The sequence below is a fragment of the Vidua macroura genome, chromosome 1 (genome assembly GCF_024509145.1).
Source record: "Vidua macroura isolate BioBank_ID:100142 chromosome 1, ASM2450914v1, whole genome shotgun sequence".
NCBI lineage: Eukaryota > Metazoa > Chordata > Aves > Passeriformes > Viduidae > Vidua > Vidua macroura.
The window spans coordinates 103,957,273-103,977,166 of NC_071571.1; the positions used below are offsets into that span (position 1 = coordinate 103,957,273).

Consider the following 19,894-nt stretch of genomic DNA (forward strand, 5'->3'; position numbering starts at 1 on the left):
GCTGGAAAATAATGAAAGAGTTCACCTTACCATGAAAAGGGCTGGCCAGCAGTTAAATGAGTTTAGTTTAAAAATTCTTCCAGCTTTTCTCGGGACCACCATAGTCTCTTGCAAAATGCTAAGCAGTAATTCCCATGGTTTTGCATGGAGCACTTGCCTTCCTTTCTAGTGGGAATAATACAATAAATCCAATTTAATCTATCATTTGTGCTATACTTTAGATAGAAAACCATGGAAGTTAAATGGATGAAGGGTCTAGAGGGTAAGTCCTATGAGGAGGGACTTAGAGGGCTGGGGTTGTTTAGCCTGGAGGAAAGAAGGCTCAGGAGAGGCTTTATCACTCCCTGAAACTACCTGAAAAGGGGGGTGTAGCCAGGCAAGGGTCAGCCTATTCTCCCAGGCACCAAGTAACAGGATGAAAGGACATAGCCTTAAGCTGTGCCTGGGGAGATTCAGGTTTGACCTCAGGATAAGAATTTCTTAATGGGAATAGTTGTTAGGCATTGGAAATGGACTGCCCAGGGAAGTGGTGGAGTCATCATCCCTGGAGGTATTCAAGAAATGACTCTGTGTGGCACTTGGTGCCATGGTCTAGTTGACAATGTGGTAATCAGAGATTGGACTTCATGATCTCAAGAGATCCTTTCCTAAGGACTTAATGGTGCTGTGATGGCCTTAAAAATGCAAATATCATTCACTGAAGTTTCAGTTTAATGAAATATGTTATCTTCTGATGGAGTTTTATGTCAGTTAGGGACACTTGCATTTCACACAAAGATACGATGACAGTCACCTGTTTATGTGTAAATGGCTCATTTAAGTGACTGATTCTGTGGTTGCTCATCTTTATAATACCTACTGCTTCCTACAAGACATAAAAATATCTTAGCAGATGTTTGGTTTTCTGATTTTTTGGCGGGAGAGGGGGGTGGAGAAGTAAGGGAGAAGGGAGGTTGGCAGAGCAGCATCTAAGAGCTTTTGAACTTGTAACTCTAAGTACCTGACTCTCCTTAGTAAAAGAATAAAGAGGAACAATGTTCTTTGAAGATGCAACTAGTTTATTTGAAATTTGCCTTTTTTCAATTTCATTTCTTCCAGATGCTTATTGTTTCCTAATAAATCATCTCCAACACTATCCTTGATCTTGCCTGAAATCAGTGGCTGCACCTCTGCAGTTTGCCTTAAAATTTAATTGTGGTAGAGAGATTCAGAGGTGAACATAGTCATCTAGGATTTGAAGAGATGCAGTACCTTGCAGGACAAAGCTAACAATCTCTTGCTTTTTATTTGGATCCTGGGGCAAAACTCCAGTGCAACTCACTTGGATTGAAGTGCTCTTTTTTTATGTCTGTGGGACCCAGAAAACTCATCATGAGATAGTGTTGCTATTCCTTTGTCACAAGTCTGTTGACTGAAGGTTGTTGGAGGCCAATTATTTCACTGTAGCAAATGGAAAGAAATGGCAGGGCTACTGTGTGAGTGAAGGTAATGGGTGACCTGGGAAGTAAGGGATAGCTCAAGAAGACAGGCTGGTAGACCCCTGCATAAACAGTAATTAATACTGAATAAGAAAGATATCATATAATTGGAGAGCAGTGTTAAAAATGGTACCCTCTTCCACTACTGAGCCTTCTTGTCGGGTAGGAAAACAGAGGCAGCGTTTCTTCTTTGGCTCCAGCTTTACATCTGGAGATGCACTACACACATACTGCACAAGGTGAGAGAAGCCTGTGCAGAAAATATCTTACTGGCAGAAGAGCCTCACTGGAGTAGTCATTAGGATGTCTTCAGCATCCTCATCTGCATCAGATTTACATGTAATGAGAACAAGGCATCTGACCTAGTCTGGATTTACCATAAATGAAGTCAGGATTTAAAAAAAAAAAAAAAAAGCTCCATCTCCCTCCTATTATATTTCAAGTATAGTACAATTGAAAACACACAGTTTGTTATTCATACGGTGGTGCAGAGGGTTAGGATTTAGCCAAATTTTCAATAGCTGAAGGCAAGTTTTAAAAAACATTGAAACTTTTCTCTAGGATTTCTAGGGTAATACAATTACTGGGCAAAGACGCTTTAAAGGAATATTGAATGTAACCTTGTTAAATCACAGAATTGTTAGGGTTGGAAGGGACTTCTGGAGGTCATTTAGTCCAATGACACTGCCAAGGCAGGTGGGTTTTGAATGTCTCCAGAGAGAGATTCCATATCCCCTCTGGGCAGCCACTCCATTGCACTGCCACCTTTGGGGTGAAGAAGTTCCTCCTGTGAAACTTCTGTCTTAGTTTGTGGCCATCATTCCTTGTGCTGTTGCTGAAGAGTGCTGAAAAGAGCCTGGAACCTTCCTCTTGGCACCCACCTTTGAGATATTTATGTGTATAAACAGCTAAGGAAAGCAAAACTTGAGTATTACAGTTTCTTTTGATGTATATTGTGGATAATGAAGTAAAAGAATTCATACAGTTTTACTAGTGGAATAGGAATATATTTCCACAAATATGGTTTGATTGTTATTTTTTTCAGATTTCCTTTTAACAGAAGACAAATTATTGTAATACCTTACTATTGCAACACAAGCGATTCTTGAGGCATTTTTAATGTGCCATACCAAGGTTCTAGCTTTGATTTTAGCCCACTGGGTTTAATCTCTAAAGACAGAACTCCTCTTTCCAAAATTGTTTCTCTTTCAGAGTTACTTATGAGTGGAAATGGAGCATCTCTGTTACACCATAACCATGCAAGAAATAAAAGCTTTTTAGCTCATGAAGGACAACTGGAATCTGATTGAGAAACTGTGTTTAACTTCTATCACATACAGTATTCTAGAAATTTTATTAGTAGCTTTCAAACCAAAGTAAAACTTTACTCCTTTTAGAAAAAGTGAAGGATTTTTGGTCAGGTAGCTGTAAAGTCTGTTGTTACATTATTCCAGTGCACAAGAGTAAAACTATTTGAAAGTACACTGAAGTGTTTGTATAAAGATTAATAAGTGGCAAGCAAAATATCCCTTAGACTTTACAGGGACTGCAGAAGAGGCCTGTAGCAAAGGTCTAAAGTTCAGTCCTTAAATCTTTCAAGTCTGGAGTGTCCTGCTCAGGCCAGTGGTGTTGCTGCTGCAAAGAGCTTGTGTAAATTGCCAGTTTCCACACCAGTTGTGTGTGTGCTCTATAATCCCTCTTTGATTCTGGCAGTGGGCCAGTTGTCCCCCAGGTTTTGACCAATTCACTGTGCAAGGGAAGATCTAGTAACTGGGAGAGTTGGTTTGCAAACTCTTGAGTTCCTCAGCATAAAGCAAATGTGGAGTGAAATAACAGGGATACTGCTGTCAGGGTGCCAACTTTGCATGTCTTATGATGTGGCTGATAAACATTATTTCTTTCAAGGCCTGTTTCCTGCCATTTTGAACCTGGCCAGCAATGCTCACATCTCCACCAATGCTACCTGCGGGGAGAAGGGACCGGAGATGTTCTGCAAACTGGTGGAGCACGTCCCTGGACGGCCCCTGCGCAACGCCCAGTGCCGCGTCTGTGACAGTCACAGTGCTAATCCCAAAGGCAAGCTTCACGTTTTGGATTTTGTTTGTTTCATGACTTTGTGTCTTTTTTTAACCCTTCCCCTTAAATGCAGCGTGTACTGCAGTCAAATATGTTTTGGTATTAGTCTTTGTACTATGTGAGTGCAACTACCTTGGAGCAAAAGGCTGACAAAGTGTGAGCACTGTGTATCACCACTGAGCACTGCAAGATCCAGTGACGACCTCTTTGAGGGCAGATTTCAGCTTTTACTTCTTTATGACAGGAAGAGATTGTTCTTTGTGTGAAAGAACAAATGTGCTGGGTCAGAAAAGTTCAGTGAGATTTATTTTCAAGAGATGTTTAATTTTTTTTGCTTTGAAACAGAGCAGCACCCAATTTCCAGTGCAATCGATGGTACCAATAACTGGTGGCAGAGTCCCAGCATTCAGAATGGAAGGCAATACCACTGGGTCACCATCACTTTGGATTTAAGGCAGGTGAGTAACATTTATGTGAGTGTCATTCAAAGGATGTAGGATACAAGCCAATACAAATTGATTGCAGCTCTTCTGTATTTAGATAAAACAAAAAAGTTTTTAGTAAAAACTCTCATCCATGTTCTTTCTGTCTTGGTAACCAATTCCATCTGTACCGATTCCTTTGTCATGGCAACTTCTAGACAAAGAAGATTTGCCTAACCTTCTGTCTTTTCCTCATGCTTCTGTCTTTCCCCCAGCAGTCCTATGAATATTATTTTCCTCCACCTTTTATTTCTTAAAAGTTACTTGAAGTCTGTGTTTTCAAGGACCTATTTTTAAACATGAATGTTTTCAGGGTATTGGCCAAAGCACACATTTTATATGTGAGGATGCTTCTGGCTGATACTGATCATCATCTTGTTGGAAGGAGAACTGGAAAAAAATGTTCTAAATGATATCTTCTAGGAACTTCTGCTGTCTGCTGTTCTGCAGAGCTGGGGTTTGAATTTCTGAGACAGTGATTTGTGACTCTGGGGAGACTGGAACTGCCTGGGCAAAAATTGGTGGTCTCTGTTTTGGCCACTCTACATGGCCAAACTTGGAGGGATTTGTCGTTCTTAGACAGGAGCATGCTAAACTGTACAGGGCATTTGCTAATTTGTAAGTTTGTCTGCTAGACATACAAGTATCAGAAGTCTCCTACCCTGCTCCAAGAATAGACAAAATAATTGGTGAAGAAATGTATTTTTCTTGGCTTTTTGTTGTTGTTTTGCTTTGAACAGATCTATATGCTGGCCTACCTAAGTTGTTTGAAAATCATAGCTCAACAATTCCTTATTAATATGGGGATGCCTCCAAACTCTGGAAGAAGCAGCTTTATTACTTACTAAGAAATGCATACTTGAGGTGTAGAATTGGTAAGAAGCTTTTGCAGGATCTCTAGACCCTGCTTAAAAGTTCTTTTAAAGATTAAAACAGAGGGTTTAACTTTGATGTTTTCAAATAAAGCATAGATTAAGCAGGTGCCTAGTTTACTCTTTAATTAGAAGGCAGATCTGTTAGGATAATGATCACAGGGTGCCTTTTGTCAGTGACAGAAGGTTTGGATGTGATGTTCATGTTGTTTGAAGAGTTAACTTTGTGTTTGGTTTGTAAATGGACAAACAGGAAGGAAAAATGAAGGAGGAGGGGATGCCTTAGTTTTTATCCTCCTAGAACAATTTCACTTTGGAAACAGACCAGCTGAGCTGCCCTCTGAATCATTTATTCTTCAGTCTTAGTGCTGTTGATGTTTTAACAAATACATATCTTTCCTCTCCTGACCCATGCTCAGTTTCACTAATTTGATTTGATAAGTTTCCCCTAAGGGGCCTTTCTTGTATGTTTTCCCTAGAGAGTTTGAGAGAGAGAAGGCATCTAGGGCTATGCAAACTGAATGTAAATTACTGCTCTGTGAGAAAGGATTTGGTTAATAGAGATTGCTTGAAGTCAGTGAGTTATTAGAGCTGACTTGGTGTGATTACTTTAAACCAGTCAGCACAAGTAAAGAAAACACAAAAGATATGCATATGAAGGACCTTAGTGGTTTTAGTAATTGTTTACTTCATACATTTGTTTCAGAATTACTTAAAATAGGACCTGCAAAAATATTTCTGAAAGTCAGTACTGGTGTTCAGTACAACTTCATCAATTTTTTTCTTTTTTTTTCTTTTTTTTTTTTTACATTTCAAGCGTTGTGCATTAAATCTGTCAAGTACCACATTAAAGTAAACAAGTCCTTCAACTTTCCTTGCTGGAGGATTGAATATATTCGCACCTTTTTGTGATGTTAAAAATCTGGTCACTATGGGTGGTTTTTTTTAGCAATTATTAGAAGTTTTAGGACTAAGAGGAATTGATTGTTTCTTGAGATTATTACCAATGTTCAGAGATATTAGAGATATAATCCAAGCAGTTGGGTTGGTAAATGCTGAAACATACTCTTGGCTGGCAAATATGGGGAAGATTCCCATAGCTGGTGAACTGACTCCACTCCAAATTTCCTAGGTGAACCCCTATGACTATTCATCCTTTGGCTTCAAGTTGAAGGCAATAGAGGATATTCTTTTAGTTAATATTCTACCTTGTTCTTAGTCTATTTAGTCTAAACCCAGCTGTACTACAGAGTAGTTTGATGGGCTGTCAGTAACAAAAGAGGACTAGCTAATAAAACCAGCATTGAAATTGCTGTTTTTATCTTTCTCCTTTGCAGAATCTGTGCTATTTTTAGCTAATATCGTATTTTATAAGGATAGTGAGTGCTTATATCATGATTTTCTAGGTCATATACATCATGACAACTAGGTACATTTATTCTAGTGTGCCTTTCAGTCTTTCCAGCATCCACATATATGATAATCTTTCCTTCCCACACCCTATACCACTGCCTCCTCCTCCCCCTTTCCAGTAAATGTATGGCAATGATCCGGAACTGGGGAAAGAGCAGTGTAGCAATGAGGTGTAGGATTGATGTACAAGACACTAAGATTTGATTTATGACCTTGTGCTTCCTACACTGGTAGTTCTACAGAAACAAAATACACAGCAGTGGTTTTCTATAAAAACGGCATTTTTTGTCTGAGTTTGACTCCTCTGGGCAGTTGCACTGCGAAATTACAATTCTAATAAATCTTGGCTATAGTATATTTTACTGGTGTGATTGAACCAGCTGTAAAATATTACTCTATGACACCATTAAACAAAGACTACTTACCTCAGTTTTATTGCCGTGGTTTGGACTTCTAAAGGTATTTAAATGTACTCTGTGTCCTCGGTGTAGCAGAAAGGCAAATGCTTGTATATTAAAAAGTTCTTGAATTGCAAAACAAGACTAGTTCTTCTTGGAAGACCCTTAATATTGAGTTGAGTTGAGAAAACAACTCCATTTCTGATTAAGTCATAGCTTATGAATATTCTGTGAGCACTGGATTACCACTCAGAGGCTGATGTAGGAGTAATTTGTAGTTTCTGCTATTACAAAGTTAAAAAGAATGTAAATATTATAATATGATTTTTCCAGAGCTTTCATCTTGAAATCAACTGGCAAGAACAGTTTTCTGTAAAGATACATGATTTGCTGATGTCAAAAAATTGTATTCTGTTGATTTTACAGGACTGATTTATTGTATGTGGCAAGCTTCCTTAAAAGCCTTTTGTAGCTTTGTAAAACTGATGATTCAGGGTGTTCATCTGTACATTCTTACAATAAAATTTACCTTCAATTCTAAATTAATGTTTGCACATAATGAATCAAAATCTTGAGGAAAATATAATAAATTAGACTAGAAGGTCTGCTGGATTTAGTGTATTTTGCAGCTTTAACATCACAGAATCATCAGAGAAAAATGCTGCAAACAATTGCTAAGCTTCATAGTGTCTAAGAGGATGAAGCTGTCTTTAGCTCTTAAAAAGATATTTCTGTAAACAATATAAGCTGATAAACATTCCTTCATCTAGTCTCCTATTCTGAGAGTATTCAAGAATGATGCATTTGGTGTTGGTGGATCAGCATTCAGGGAAACAAGGTTTTTAGAAAGTCTAATTAAAGCAGAAATTTCTTGTTTTGTTGGCATTGCAGCTACAAGAAAAGTTTGTTAGTAGAAGTTTATTTGGCCGATCTTAAAATTCCGGATTGAAATACCTGTAAAATGGCACTTCTAATATATGGCTTGGGAATTGCTAACTTGCTTTGACTTGTCCTTTTTACCCTTGTAGTTCAATAAGGAAATTAGTTCTGAGAAAGTTATACAGTCAAATAAAAGTGTACAAATCATTAGCTCTTGCTCAGGTTTATCACGTGGCTGATTGGTGGGCACTGAATGAATGTGGAAAGTGATAAAAAACTGCCTTTGATGTTCAAACTTGAAGAACTTATAAAAGTCAAATTCTTTAAAAAAGTGCTCAAAGGAAAATCAGTTTTCATTACATGGACTTCTTGACCTATTATGGGTTGCAGAGTCTGTGGGATAGAAGGTCTGAAAAACCCCTACATACAGATATTCCTTAAAACATCCTCATCTGTGAGCACTGTGGACACCTTGGTCCCTTCCTCCAGCTTCATTCCCTTGCTGGGAAACACAATCCCTGAGAATAAAGCTCCTCCTGGTAGGTTGTCTTGTGACTTCTTCAGTATGAGAACATTTATACAAAATCCTTTATTTATTTATTTAACCTATATTATTTCAGGGGCTGACAAATTTTCCTGAAGTTATTGATATTCATTATCCTGTAAATTTACCTGTGAAGTAAAATGAGATACCTGTGAGCTATGTGTGTAAATGGAAGAGTTGAGAGGAGATTTAATTTGTTGAATTGTGCATTGAATTTGTGCAGTTGCTGTGAAAATGTTAATATTTAACTGGCTTTTCCCTCCACCCCCCTCACCAAGGAACTTGATATTTAAAATAAGTTTAACTTGCATAATCTTGTGAATACCTTTTACTGCAGCAGTTATTTTGTGATGAAGGATAGCTCATTGTTACTAGTTGGAACTGGATTTAAAACTAGCCACATCAGCTGCAGATTATAATGGGTCTTGAAAAATCCCAAAGTAATCAAAAGTGGATCATTTGTTGTTCAGCCAACTGTGTAATAAGTAGGGAAGCAGTTTAGTTGATGACAGCAAGCAGAGTGGGGGAAAAAAAAAATAAATAAAGGACATATGAGAATTTTTGAGGGAGATTTTTTACCAGGGTATTTGAAAAAGGTTTGGGTTCCAGACTTGCATCTTTTATGCATTTGAGAAGGATTACTGACTTCAAAGGAAGTTGGAAGTACATAGCTGTTTCTAAGCCCAGTCGATAAAACTTCTCTAGTTTTAATAGTTTTGTGATGTTCTCATCTGCAATGGAGAAAATACCCATACAAGCAACTCCTGTTACATACTGAAATGGGGTACATGAAATGGGTACTGAAATGATGATACATCACATTCTGCTTGGTCATAACTGAGTGCAAAACTCAATACCACTAACTGAATCAATGAAATCTGGGTTGTGTGTAGGGAATATAGTTGTTTGGCTTGATGTCTGCCCAAATGGTGTACTTTGCTCCTTTAAAGCCATGTATTTTGGCTTTTATTTTTTAAGTTGGAGATTGTTGACATGTAGGTTTTATTCAAAGGCTCTCTTCTCTTCATGGAAGCTGGATTATAATTCTTGATATTCATTTAACTTTGATCAAATTTTAAGACTATGTGAAATAACAAAGGATTCACAGAACCCAGAGAAATTTTATTTCCAAAACTGGTTGAAGAGTGACTTGGCTTATCCTTTTGCCTGCATCTGCTTGCATTGCTGAAAGGTCACAGTGAAATCTTCATTTTCTGTAAATTTTCATATTTATTGGAACAACTAGAAATGTTCTGTTTGTATCTGACTGGTGTTTAACAGGATAAAACTGGAGTGCCTGTAAAGAAAGTCAAACCAAATTAATATTGTAGTTCAAGTTATGCCTGATTTTAATAAAAAAGTAAGATTGTTTTACTTTTTAAAAGATATTATATGTAGTGAATCATTTGAAGGTAAATATCACCAAATATTTTTCCTTCTCATGTGTGCAAGATCTTCTAATCAAAGCTTTGTTCACTCAAATAATATTTTGTTTCAAAAGTAATTTCCCAAATTGCATACACAAAGCAGTTACTATTTATTTTTGGGAGTTTATTTTCCCATTTGGCAAAATCAAAACCTGCTTTCATGTGGCAAGTATTGTTCTTGCTCTGGCTTTAATCTGTATTGCAAAAAAAAAAAAAAAAAAAAATAAAAAAAAAAAAATCCTAAAAATTTAAATTTATAATGTATGAAAAAACTGATTGAACTGATTGCAGCAAGATTGGAGCTCAACACAGTATTAATACTGCACATGCAGGCAGGAATTATGAAGAGGATAGCAGCCAACCAGGCAGTCTGCTCAAGTGGAAATACATTTCTCTGAGATGGCGGAATAATACAGAGTTTTTCTTTCATCTAAACCTGGCTTATTACTCCAGTGTATATAAAACATTAAACTCCTATACAGAAGTCTTTTATGAGTTTGCAAATGCAGCCTTTTTGAGTGAGGTGTGTGGCGTCGCACTCTTTCTCCCGGATCCGGGGCAGCTCCGGTACCCTTCGGCGCCGCCCCTGCCTGGACTTCCATGTCTGCCACTTCTCTCCCGCGTGCCGCTGCTGCTGGCACGCCGGTCGGGGTTTGCCGGGTTCTGTCGCCCGCACGAGGGTCTGAGGCAAAGAGGGAAGGAATGTCCAAATCACCCACGAGGAAGGCAGGAAGGCTTTGTTGTCACGGAGAGCTGTGGTGGGAAGTAGCGACCCGCGCTTTCCACGCCATGTGGGGGAAATGGCACCGAGACCCGGGAGAGAGCGGGATGATATAGGGGATGTGATAGGGAGGGCAGGCGCCGCCCCCCAATCCGTGCCGGTGCCGTGGTAATGACGTAAGACAGTGACCAACTGGGACACCACAGGGGTGGACACCGAGCCTCGGGCTGAGTGGGATCGTGGGGATGGGGCGGCGGACACAGGGTTCCCGGGGCCGGATGGGGGAGTGGTCACAGGAGCAGCAGAGGGGGAAGATCCGGCAGCAGGCAACATGGGGCCAGAAACCGTGGAGGAGGGAAAGGCACGGGGGAAGCACGGGGGTACACAGGACTCGGCTAGCTAACACAAATAAGAACCCCTAAAACCCAATCCCAGGATGCAACAGAGGTGATGTAGCAGGTACTGAGTAAGGGAAAACATGGTGGCTTTGCAGTAAGTGCTCTTCAGTGTTCATGTCTCTTGCTGCAGTGAGCTGGGGGCCAGTGCAGGTTATCTGGCTGCATGACAAAGTAATTTAAAAGGTAATATGAACTTAATTACTGCCCTGCCTACTCACAGAAATGCTGAACAGTCCTGTTGTGTGCATGGGGATTTCACTTTGGGTTTTTAGAAAAATAGTCAAGATGGCTGCATAGTTCACATACATCTCAATGTTACTTAAGAATATTAGCTATTTTATCTTGCTTATTTTTGTCATGTTCAGCTTATTTGTTTCTGTGTATTTTTAGCAGTGTCTGCAAGCAGTCTTCTGCTGAAATAACTTCAAAAAAGGATGAAATTGTAATGCAAAGTGGTTTTTAACATAGGGTGTAAAAAGTTTATCAGAAATGTTCTTACAAAGAAGATTATATTCCCTGCTAAATTGTAAACCAAAGAGCTTTTTGGGCTACATCTATAAAAAACCCCACAAAAACAAACAACAAAATACAAAAAAACAAACAAGAAAACCCAACCAAACCCCAGTTTTTTGAAGCCCTCATTGGTTCAGAAAAGCTAGGCATTTCCCAGAGATTGTTATACCCAAGTAATCCTGAAATGTGCAGTACAAATATAGATTTCAGCTATATCATCACCACAAACTGATGCCCTGGACACAATTAGATGTACCTCTTGTCAAATATTTGTGAAAAAAAATTATCCAGAGTTACATTACCAAATTTTACCCTCTCTTCAGGCAAATTGTATATTGCTTTTAAAATTTAAATTTCCTACCCAGTTGGCTTCTGGCAGTGTTTCACAGTACAATGAAGTGTTAAAATTTTCTTTTTGCATTTTTTTTTTTCAGGTCTTTCAAGTTGCATATGTCATCATCAAAGCTGCTAATGCTCCACGACCTGGAAACTGGATTTTGGAACGCTCCACAGATGGCACAGAGTTCAGACCATGGCAGTACTATGCAATTAGTGATACCGAATGTTTAACTCGTTACAATATTACACCAAGAATTGGGCCGCCAACTTACAAGAGAGATGATGAAGTGATCTGCACCTCCTATTATTCCAGACTAGTTCCTCTGGAACACGGAGAGGTATCTTTGTTTTTGTAATTGCAGTTTGTGATTAGGGACATGGAGTGATAGCAATTTGAAAACATTTGAATTGCAGTTACAGAGTTTATCACCCTCAGCACTACCAGGTCATCTGTTATTCTTCATTAATAACATTATCTTTACATCATGTAGTATAGCAAACTTCTAAATCTTGGGATGAAATGTGTTTTTGGTTCTATGTGTTCCCACTACTAAACTCTTTGTTCTCTCTTACCATATAATTTGATGGTTGCAGTTAGCTGTGAATTATTAGTTCCTTTATTCTGAAAAACTATAACAGAGGCTCTGTGTTCTGCCAGTTTTTTTCATTTAGTAGAGAAAACTCCTGTGTTAGGAGCACCTGGTTGTGTGAGATAAAGCAGCTAACACTGTTGAAGTGCTCGGCACAGCTGGAACTCCTAAACAAGCCTTGGCATTGTTTCAAGGATGTAGCATAATTAAAAGGGCTACGAGTTGTGCAGTCTTGCTGTTGATTGTTCTTTTTTTTAACAAACTCTATTCATGGTACTTGTGTAATTTATTACGGAGAGACAGCCACACAATGAAATGATACATTAAAAACAGTGGTTATTCCATCATGAAGGCTATAATGTATGACCATGATAACAAGCGTGGTGTTATCCCATGGAGAGTGCTAGTAACTCCTAGCTTCACAGAAATCAATATATTTTTATTTCTTGGTTAAAAAATAGATAGGACAGTATGTAACCATTCACGTAAAATTAAAACTAACAACAACAACAAAAAAAAAAAACAGTGAAATTCAGTAATGTAGAGTCACATTTACCTTAATAAAATGTTTATTGCAATGTTGTGACCATGTGATCAATATATAGCCAACATAAAACCAACAGATCAGATGAAACAAAGAAACCTAAACCTGTCTCTCCACACAATTAACCAGAAAACCCTTATTGACTGTATAGGAGGTTGACTGCATAGGAACAGTGTTGCTTGTAATGTACATTTAGTAGGCCATACAACTCCAGCTCCAGGGATGCCAGAAACTCAATTTAGTGACTTTTTTTCTCATTCTTTTTTTCTGATGGTACGCATAATTAATTGGGCTACACTATCAAAACACTGCTTTTTTTTTTTTCTGAGTGCGGGGATGGAAAAACATAACACAAAAAAATGACAGAATGAAATTTCTGTCTACTATGAAAAATCTCAGAATCTTTTAGGTTGGAAAAGACTTTTAAGGTCATTGAGTCCAACTATTAGTCCTACTAATAAGGACTAAGGTCACTGAGTCCATTGAGTCCTACTATATGAGTTCAGCACTACCAACTTCACTCCTAGAACATGTTCTTAAAGTGACACATCTCTATGTGTCCTTCCAGGGATGCTGACTCCATTAGGTTACGGAATAATAAGATCACCCCTGAGCCACCTCTCTTCCAGGCTAAACACCCCCAGCTCCCTCAGCTGCTACCCACAGAACTTGTGCTCCAGACCCTTCACCAGCTCTGCTGCCCTTCTCTGGACACGGTCCAGCACCTCAATGTCCTTCCTGGATTGAGGGGCCCAGAAGTGAACACAGAATTTGAGGTGCAGCCTCACCAGTGCTGAGTACAAGGGGACAATCACTGCTCTGGCCCTGCTGGCCACACTGCTGCTGACACAGGCCAGGATGCCATCAGCCTTCTTGGCTACCTGGGCACAGCTGCCTCAGGTTCAGCTGCTGTCAACCAGCACCCCCAGGACCTTTTCTGCTGGGCAGCTTTCCAGCTGTGCCCCAGCCTGTAGCACTGCCTGGGGCTGTTGTGACCCAAGGGCAGGACTCAGCACTTGACCTTCACTTGGACTTCATCCAATTGGCCTCAGCCCAGGAATCCAGCCAGTCCAGATCCCTCTGGGGAGCCTTCCTGCCCTCCAGCAGAATCATCACATATGCATAAAAGCTGTCATTCAAAGGACAGGCTACTCCTTTGTAACTGGATTGTCTGTCAGGAATATTGCCTGCACAGAATATCTCATAACCTGCATTAGTGAATCTTGGAACTCTATGGAAAATATATATATTTAGGGCTTTGTAATTTGTTCTGGCCAATCTGTTGCACTTAAGAATGGCCCAGCAAACCAGCTGATCTCTGTAAATATCTGCCTTGTATCCAGTATTTGCTAGCATCCCAGTTTTCTGCCATCAGCTTGGAGTGTCTTGATGTGAAATAACTGTTAGGGTAAAGAGACCAAATATCTAAATATGGATATCAATAGTAGCACTTTTTGCCAAATCTGACATTTTACCAGTATAAGCTTATATAAGAAATATATTAGCCAAATTTAGCAGTGTGCAAGGAGAATCACAGTATTTCTTCTTTAGTATCTTAGTCAGTATCCCTTCTGTTTCTCCCTTTTTCTGCTTGTTAAGATTCCTCTACAGTCTCTATAAAGATTTAAGTGTATTGTTGCAGAATTTCTACTCGTAGAATTTCTAGACAGTAGAATTTCTACTGTTCAAGCTTTTAACTTGAGAGTAAAAAAGTCATAATTTACATTTCATCACTTGAAGGCACTACTTTCAATTAGTGAGAGTATATATTAGGCAGGAAAGACCATGTAGAATGAAGTGCCATATGACGCATGGGAGGTAAGGCCAATTGTGACAGGCATTTCTGGATCTTTAAATCTCTGATGTCTAGGTGAAGAAAAGCAAACATAGTGTGTTAGAAATTCCAGTGTTATGGTTGGGTCCTGCTCTCTTTGCTGAGGAAATCAAAGGATTGCAGAAAGCCCAGCAGATTCTATGTTTGTACTGAAAGGTAGATGAGAGTAGGATGTGATGCCCCATGCTGAAGTTGTGTTCATCTACAGTTGAGTATTTTTTTCAGTAAAAGGAGTGCAGTGATATTTGAATATTTGACCAACAATTCTGCCTTGTAATTCCCAGCAGAAAACATGACTTCTGAATGAATATGTCACAACCAATTTGGCTAAAGAGAACAGACTGAGATATGGTGGGCATGTTCAGTCTTCAGTTGTATGAAACATGGGTACGAAGAGGAAAAATCTCTTCTGCATGTCTGTGACAGGATCCAAGAAGAGTTCTGAAACTGCAAAAAGGAACAACATGGTTTAGAGATTAGAAGCATTTCTAACATTAAAGCTGGAAAGGCCTGGAATACATTGCCTTGGAAGGTTGTAAAGTCTGCACCAACACTGGTCTTTGAAAACGGGTTGGTCAAAATCTAAAAAACTCTAATAAATCCTGTTTTAGCATAGCAAATGGACTAGAAGAATTCTCTGTATTTCTATAAGAGCAGAATAGATCAGTTGGTGCTAATTTGCAGGATGAGACCTAGGAAGCATTTTGGTTTTTATAGTTGTTATTCTGCAGTTGAAAAGTGGATGGGATATAGAAAAGTAGAAATATTTGAACACGCTATGTTAGAATATTAAGAAGGAATGGTGCTAATCAATAAGTATCAAAATTATAATTTTGGGAATGTGACCTCCATTACAGGTTTGTTTGTATGTCTTTTATATAGGCAAGAAAGGTGTAAGTTAAACAAGTGGTTTTGTGATGGCAGCCCCTTGCTTTCAGTTGTCATCTGTGTGGGCTTCCCACTGCATTCTCTTATCACTGAGTACTTGCTGATTGTGCAGCCCTGTCACTGCTAGGTGTAGGACCCCAGACTGAGAATATGGACCACATTGTGCTTTGTAATAAGATCTTTCTATTTGCAGAGGAGAAATCTGTAGGGACAAAATTCAGCTTATAGCCAGAGTAACATATTCTATCTCAATGAGGGAGAGGAAGGAAGACTGCAGGACCTAGGGACTCACCCTGATACTGTACCTTGGTTTTTCTCCTTATTTTATCTCTACAAAAGCCCAGGAGACTTGGGACTATGATGAGCTGATAATGGTGGTTTCAGAACAGTGTGACTCAGGCAGCAGGAATTTTACCTGCAGATAGACAATGGGGAAATAAAAAGAACTCCAGGTAGTTTAAAGTGTCACCATCCTGAGTTGTTGGGAAACAAGATAAGTTCTGTGGTTTTGATTCTCAGCCTAATGCTTGTTGTGGTAAATGAATCACAATTATGTTTGTGACTAAGTCAGCCTTTCTTTCCAGATTCACACGTCACTGATCAATGGTAGGCCTAGTGCTGATGATCCTTCACAGAAGCTGTTGGAATTTACTTCTGCACGATACATTCGACTGCGACTGCAGCGTATTAGAACTCTGAATGCTGACCTCATGACTCTCAGCCATAATGACCCTAAGGAACTAGACCCCATTGTTACCAGAAGGGTAAGCTGATTATTCATAAACGTATTCAGTCTAGCTTGATGGGAGAGTCTATTCTGACCTATTTGAGAAGGAGAAGTACTTAATCCTTGTCATTCAGAGTGACTCTGATTGGTTGTTAAATAATTCTTGCCTTGCCTTTGACACTATTAGCAACAATATCTTGTCATAAACAGCTTTTAGAAAAAGCTTTTCAAAATGGTTTTTGTTTTATTTTTATTTGTTTGTGTAACTGATTTGTGCTAAGAGCAGTGTTTATAACACTTTATCATCAAAATACAAAATGGTTTGGATGATGGAGATGCCCCTTGAGGTTGCTCTTGATGCCACTGCAATACTTTTTGTGGTGTATCATGGATTTCAGGACCCAGTGCTGTGGTTCATAAACATGATTGTTCGAAAAAGTTGCTATTGTGAATTTTCATGTCTTATAAGAGTTTTCTTCATTTTATAAAGGCTGTTATAATCAATTGCTTTAGAGCCCATAAATTAATGTAAAATGTTTGTATAGAATTCCAAGAGCATGAACTGATTTCCAGATTTGATACTGAAACTGTGGAAACTGAGCCCCAGGCACTTAGGCTGACTTCTTCAGGTTCTCACATAAATTTAACTTTGGAAGTCTTAACAGTTTTTCTGCTGGAAAAGGATTTCTGCTTTGTATCATGCCATTTTGGACATCTTAATTTGCCCACGACTCATAGGTTAACACTTCAGAGGCTTCGAGTTTTTCTGTGAAAGTAGGCTTTCTGATGAGGACAGGAGAACATGAGAAGTGTTTCCTCCTTCCCTTCCTTTGTAGCTCTTTTTTCTGAAAAACATTTGCAGGCAACTCCTCCTTGTGCAGCAACAGGATTCTTGCAGTTTGTGGCTTCTCTGATAGAGGCAATCCTTGTGCTGTCTGGATAGCTGAGTACAGAAGGGAGGAAGGAACTTGGATTTGGTCAGGGATTGGTGGTGCTCTCAAGGTGTCCATTCAACTGCAGCATTTTAAAGTGTAAAATCTGGATGGTTTGCATTTCCTGTCAATGGGAATTGCTAGCATGGAGACTACAAGGGCAGAGTATTGGACAGCTGCTCCAGCTGTGCCTTACTGGCAATAGGGAAACACACAGCCTGAGAGGTGAGATGTTCCCATAGAGGAGGCTGGTTGATATTTAAATCTATTGATAGTATTGGCATATCAAGACATACACCCCAAAAAGAAAAGTTTGACATGGAAGAATACAAACATACAGCTGGAAAACAAGAATTTGGAGGACAAGCCTTGCCACTGGTTTTGTAACATACACAGCTGTGCAATCCAGGCCTTAGTACTTCTCCACCTGGCACTGCTTAGTGCAGTTTTACATGAAGAACTACGCATGTTGGCCAGGTTTCTCAAATCCTGATGTCTCACCTTGAGTCTTACTTTACTGTGCAACCAGCTGCAACAAAACCACTTCCAGCTTTTCAGATGCTGTTTTTATTGGCTTTGAAGACTTTGTTATGGTTGTTGATACCAATTATCTTTCATTTCCTGTATGTAGTCTTGAAAAATGCCAATTCAGATTCTGAGTGTTCAACAGCACCTTTATTTCTGTGTTCTTTTTATTTATTTCTGTCTGTAGCATTTGATTATCACTGGTCTCCCATTCAACTCCAAGCTGCACACAGCTGCTGTGAGCCATACACTGGCAGAAAATAAGACAAAGGAGATATAGCAGGGAATGCAGTGAGAAATTAAATTCTGCTTCTGTCCTCTCCCTTTCTCAGCCTGAACATCCTTCTTTGTAGTTTAGGACTGACTGCTCATGATAAGTCCCTGAATGATTTTTGTAGTTCAAGCCCATAACATTAAAAATCCTCCCAAAATAGTGAGCATAAGAAATTTAAGACCATAAAAAATAAGTATGAAATCAGAGAACATAGTTTGCTCCAACTCCAAGAGCCTTCAAAGAAATAACAGTCCAGGAGTCAGCATGTCTGACCACCCAGGGCTACCTCTCTTCCTGAACCAGCTGACATTAGGGTTGCTAGGTCTGAGAGCATTGAACTCTTCCCTTAGAAGTATCCTCAAAAAGTTTCTTTTTCATTCCCCTGTAGTACATACTTCCCAGGATACAAACAGGCCAACAATGTTGATACTGCAGCTGTAACTGAACCCAGATGGTCATTTCCTGCCTCCTCTTTGCCTTGAAAATTAAATCCTTTCCTTTTGTATGTTGTTTCTGCTCACCACCTGGCAATATTAGTGGATAGTATTCTGCTGTATCCACAGTTTTTAAGCTAAGAGTTTGGATAGAATATTTCACTGGCCACACAGTAGTAGCAAAAGCTGGTCTGGAAATGAGTGTGCAGAGTGGTTTTAAGGGAGTGAGAGTTCCCATTTTAAGGAAGCATACTCTTAGTCCCCAGACTGACTCTAAAATATGGCAATTTTTTATGCTTTATGTCTTCTTGTAAAGTGAAAAAAGTTGGGTTTTTTTTACAAGTACATTTTGGTTGAGGTCACATTTGTTGGTCTTTCTCAAAGCTGAGGAATTTTACATACATACTTAAAAGTTAAAAGTCAGTTAGTGTTTCATACCAATAGGGAAAAACATGGGGAAAATAGAAACTGCAAAAATAGAAGGTTTCCCCAAATGGCAGATATTTTCAAGTATTTTATTTACACAGAGCAGTTGAATGCTGGCATTTTATTTTGCAGAGTAGGGCAGGGAAATATAAATACATGTAAATGTCTTTTATTCATACATTTCTCACCTTTGTTTTTTGTTTTTTTTTTTTTTTTGTAGTACTACTATTCAATAAAGGACATCTCTGTTGGTGGCATGTGTATTTGTTATGGCCATGCTCGAAGTTGCCCATTGGATGAAATCACAAAGGTATTCTTTAATCTCATTATTTTTGCAAAACAACTTTTCCAATTAAAATAAAAAAAATCTTAAGGAGAATGAGAAAGAGGAAGCTAAATTAAACCTTATGATGCATACAAATTATTTGCTATATTTTTTTTTTCAGAGCAAGAATATCTGGGTTTTGTAGTGTAACTTTCTTGAAGTTAACTCTTCTTCTTTGGCATTGAATTTAAACAATTCCAGGGGCACAAGACATAGTCTGTCTTGCAGCACAGGAGATTTTCCCCTCCTGTTCTGGAAAGGCTATTTCCTAGTAGTTGATGTACTATGGTAGAGCAGTTCAGTGCCATTTGTGGGTCATGCCATTTTTTTGAAGTAAGATTGATACTGAGCAGACTTTTGGCAAAATTGATTAAATTTTCCATTAAAAAATATTTAAAGAGAGTGTATTTTTTATTCTTAGAAATTGCAGTGCCAGTGTGAACACAATACATGTGGAGAGAGCTGTAACAAGTGCTGTCCAGGCTACCACCAAAAACCATGGAGACCAGGAACCCTTTCTGCTGGGAACAAATGTGAGAGTAAGTATGCACAGGCATTTAGGCAGTTTCATGAAGTCTGACTATTCTCTTATTTGAGGTTGCTTTCATACAGTTCTGTACTAATTCCCCAGAATAAGCCACAAACTATTAACTGTCTTCATGGGATTGTTCAGAGGTTGAGAACCTACTTCTAATCATAAATGTTCAGATGATTTTCCATAATCTGTTCAGTGGGACTCCTTGGCTAGTGGAGTTGTCATGTAGTATAGCTTCCAGAATCTCTTTTTCAAAGGGACTTGGGATTTATTGTACTCCTGTAGAAACTAGCAGATTTGCATCAATCATTTTGTTAGCT

General features: G+C 38.9%; 1 protein-coding gene across 1 annotated transcript in view; it reads left to right on the forward strand.

Moving 5' to 3' along the window:
• The first annotated feature begins 231 nt into the window (after positions 1 to 231).
• The window catches only part of LAMA1 (laminin subunit alpha 1), an 82,266-nt gene continuing 62,603 nt past the window's right edge, over positions 232 to 19,894 (forward strand). The window contains exons 1-8 of the mRNA XM_053977199.1: positions 232 to 262; positions 377 to 391; positions 3,381 to 3,554; positions 3,900 to 4,012; positions 11,636 to 11,878; positions 15,981 to 16,160; positions 18,935 to 19,024; positions 19,461 to 19,578. Coding sequence (XP_053833174.1) covers positions 232 to 262; positions 377 to 391; positions 3,381 to 3,554; positions 3,900 to 4,012; positions 11,636 to 11,878; positions 15,981 to 16,160; positions 18,935 to 19,024; positions 19,461 to 19,578 — 964 coding nt within the window. The remainder of the gene's footprint in view (positions 263 to 376; positions 392 to 3,380; positions 3,555 to 3,899; positions 4,013 to 11,635; positions 11,879 to 15,980; positions 16,161 to 18,934; positions 19,025 to 19,460; positions 19,579 to 19,894) is intronic.